Here is a 2,834-nt window from a genome sequence, read left to right as displayed (position 1 = left end):
GTTCGTCTATAGTAAATTTATTCCTGGCCGTCACATATATCTGGGGGAAAATAAGAAAGAAAAGAAAAAGAAAATGTATTTTACCAGACGAGAATTAATCTACATAGTGGGAGTGGGGAGGGGAGGTGTTTTTTTTACTCTGATGTAACTTAACAATTAGATAAATCTCTTTACATTTCTTTACTGAGACAACCCCCCCCCCCTCCCCCCCCCCCCCCCGAACTTTCCAAATTATCTCCCAGTAGAAGCCGATCCTTTACTCCGTAATTTTTTATTATGTAGACTAAGGAAAACAAAACCAAACTAAAATAATTACTTACGCCTTTTAAGACCTTGTCTTCTCTGATGTAATTATTGGGGCACTTCTCCGGGTTTATTGCAGACAAAGTCTTTGTGAAAATATAGCACACTTTTATCTGTTTAATTAAAAAGAATAAACATAGAAATTTGAATAATATAAAGCCGTGTGATTATTAGTTTTTTTTTAAAGAAATGTTTAACTCCTTTACCGTCACACAGCTCACACTATGACATTATTTTTTTTCCGAGAAATGGCCAGAAAAAATGTAAGAAAGACAGGTGCATAGCCTTTTTTCTAAGACACAACTGTAGTAGTCGATGTGTTGATATAAACTTATAAAGGGAATTAATCCTTGGTATGTGTACACCCTATGTTATATTCTCGAGTTGCATCCCTTGAACAATACAATGGTTACCGGTTGGTTTGTCAGTTCATTACATCAACTATGCGCCGAGCGAGAATCGTACCCAGGACCTTATTATTATTATTAATTATTATTATTATTATTATTATTATTATTATATATTATTATTATTATTATTATTATTATTATTATTATTATTATTATTATTACTATTATTAATATTATTATTATTATTATTATTATTATTATTATTATTATTATTATTATTATTATTATTATTATTATTATTATATTATTATATTATTATTATTATTATTGTTATTATTATTATAGCCAAAATATCCAGTAAACCTGCTCAAAGACCAGAAAAATGTCAGAAAGACAGGTGCATCATGTTCATAATTATTATTGCATACATACCGGGAACTACAGGTGACGACTGTGAGGACTTACAGAAGGCGAAGCCTGGACGTCGGTCACGATGGGTGGCTCAAAATATGCTCTTGACGTGCTGGGCTCGTCCAATCTTAACTCTTCACTTTGCAAGCATTGTACTGGAATAAAAAGATATAGATGAACTGAACATTTCATATGAAACATTTTTTAGACAGCCTTTATAAAGCGTTTACCACCCCACCCCCCCCCCCCCCTACTCCCCCACCCCCCCCCCCCCCACCCCCTCTCCTCCTCTTCCTCACCCTCGCCCAACTTTTTTCACATCACTGTACCTGCTCCAATGGCTTGTAATCCTTTATATATAGTTTTGTCGTGAGATTTGGCCGCATACGATTCCCTGTGTACCTGCAAACTGTGATGCATCGCTTCGGATATGGCGGACTGAACTTCTTCAGGTGATTCTCTGTGCTGAAACACGAAGAGAAAGAAAACACACCAAAAAAAAAATCAAAATCAACAGAAAAAGTATTTGTGTGCTCGGCTTTGTGTTGGTTTCTTTTTCTTTTTTTTTTTTTGTTTTGTTTTGTATTTTGTTGTTTTATTTTTCGTGGGTTTTTTTAAGTGGGGGTGGGGGGGGGGGGTTGTTGTTATTTGTTATTTTCCTTGTCTTTTCTTTTTTTTTTTAACCGTCCACTCGGGATTCTGATTAAGAAAGAAAAATAATACATAAATAAAGATAGAACAGATAGAAACAATTATATGCTAGACATATTAACAACGCTTTCAAACATTGAATACTTACTGCAAAGGCCACGCTTTTTCTCATTTCAGTGGCCGAGATTTTGGTGAGGCGTCTAAAAATGATTCCAGCATGGCTTGATGTCAGCTGACGGCCGGACGACGTGCAAAACACCCATTTGGATTGCACTGGTCTTTTATCTAAATACCTGAAATAATTGTTTTAAAACACAAACCAAAAAAAAATATATATTAAAGAATCAATATCCCATGAGTTGGCAAATTCTATTGACGATTATCTTCAAGTATTAACATTATATAAATAATAATAATAATAATAATAATAATAATAATAATAATAATAATAATAATATAATAATAATAATAATAATAATAATAATAATAATAATAATAATAAATAATAATAATAATATAATAATAATAATGATAATAATAATAATAATAATAGTATCACACTGTTACCTTTCAATGTGGGCTTTTAGGGTAGGTGTGAAATAAATGCCCGCTGGACCATATGTCTTCATGGTTTTGTGCTGGTTTACTTCTGCTCGATACAGATCATGATTTTGGTCAGTCTCGCGAGCCGCCTGAAACTCATCAACAGACAAGTTTCGCAAGGCTCCAAGACGGGACATGCTGCCTATAGCGAGAACAGTCATTAATGTGTCCCGAACTCTGGAGGTGTCAGTCCACGTGGACTCGTCCGTCAGGCTTTTCAACAAGTCTTTTGTTGGGAGGTCTGTGCTGAGGTCTATCGCTATGCCAAGAAAAAAAAAAGTAAAGTAAACAGAAAGGAGATAAAATCAATAACGCCTCAATTTGATCGTCTTTGATTGTATTTGATTGTATTTTATTCTTATTTATTTATTTATTTATTTATTTATTTATTTATTTATCCATTGATTGATTGATTCATTTATTTATTTATTTATTTATTTATTTATTTATTTATTTATTTATTTATTTATTTATTTATTTATTTATTTATTTATTTATTCATTTATTTATTTATTT

General features: G+C 32.3%; 1 protein-coding gene across 1 annotated transcript in view; it reads right to left on the bottom strand.

The window, feature by feature from the left end:
* Positions 1 to 332: 332 nt before the first annotated feature.
* LOC144962229 (uncharacterized) overlaps positions 333 to 2,834 on the bottom strand; it is a gene marked incomplete at its 3' end in the record, with an annotated part of 7,006 nt that continues 4,504 nt past the window's right edge. The window contains exons 7-11 of the mRNA XM_078895142.1: positions 2,283 to 2,577; positions 1,864 to 2,008; positions 1,394 to 1,529; positions 1,119 to 1,219; positions 333 to 416 (exon numbers count right to left, since the gene is read on the bottom strand). Of these exons, the coding sequence (XP_078751268.1) occupies positions 333 to 416; positions 1,119 to 1,219; positions 1,394 to 1,529; positions 1,864 to 2,008; positions 2,283 to 2,577 (761 nt within the window). The remainder of the gene's footprint in view (positions 417 to 1,118; positions 1,220 to 1,393; positions 1,530 to 1,863; positions 2,009 to 2,282; positions 2,578 to 2,834) is intronic.

This window comes from Berghia stephanieae, unplaced genomic scaffold (genome assembly GCF_034508935.2).
Source record: "Berghia stephanieae isolate SIO BIC M18660-M18661 unplaced genomic scaffold, UCSD_Bste_1.3 scaffold71, whole genome shotgun sequence".
Taxonomy (NCBI): domain Eukaryota; kingdom Metazoa; phylum Mollusca; class Gastropoda; order Nudibranchia; family Aeolidiidae; genus Berghia; species Berghia stephanieae.
Note: the sequence above shows the minus strand (reverse complement) of the source record. Positions and strands in the feature narration are given on the sequence as shown.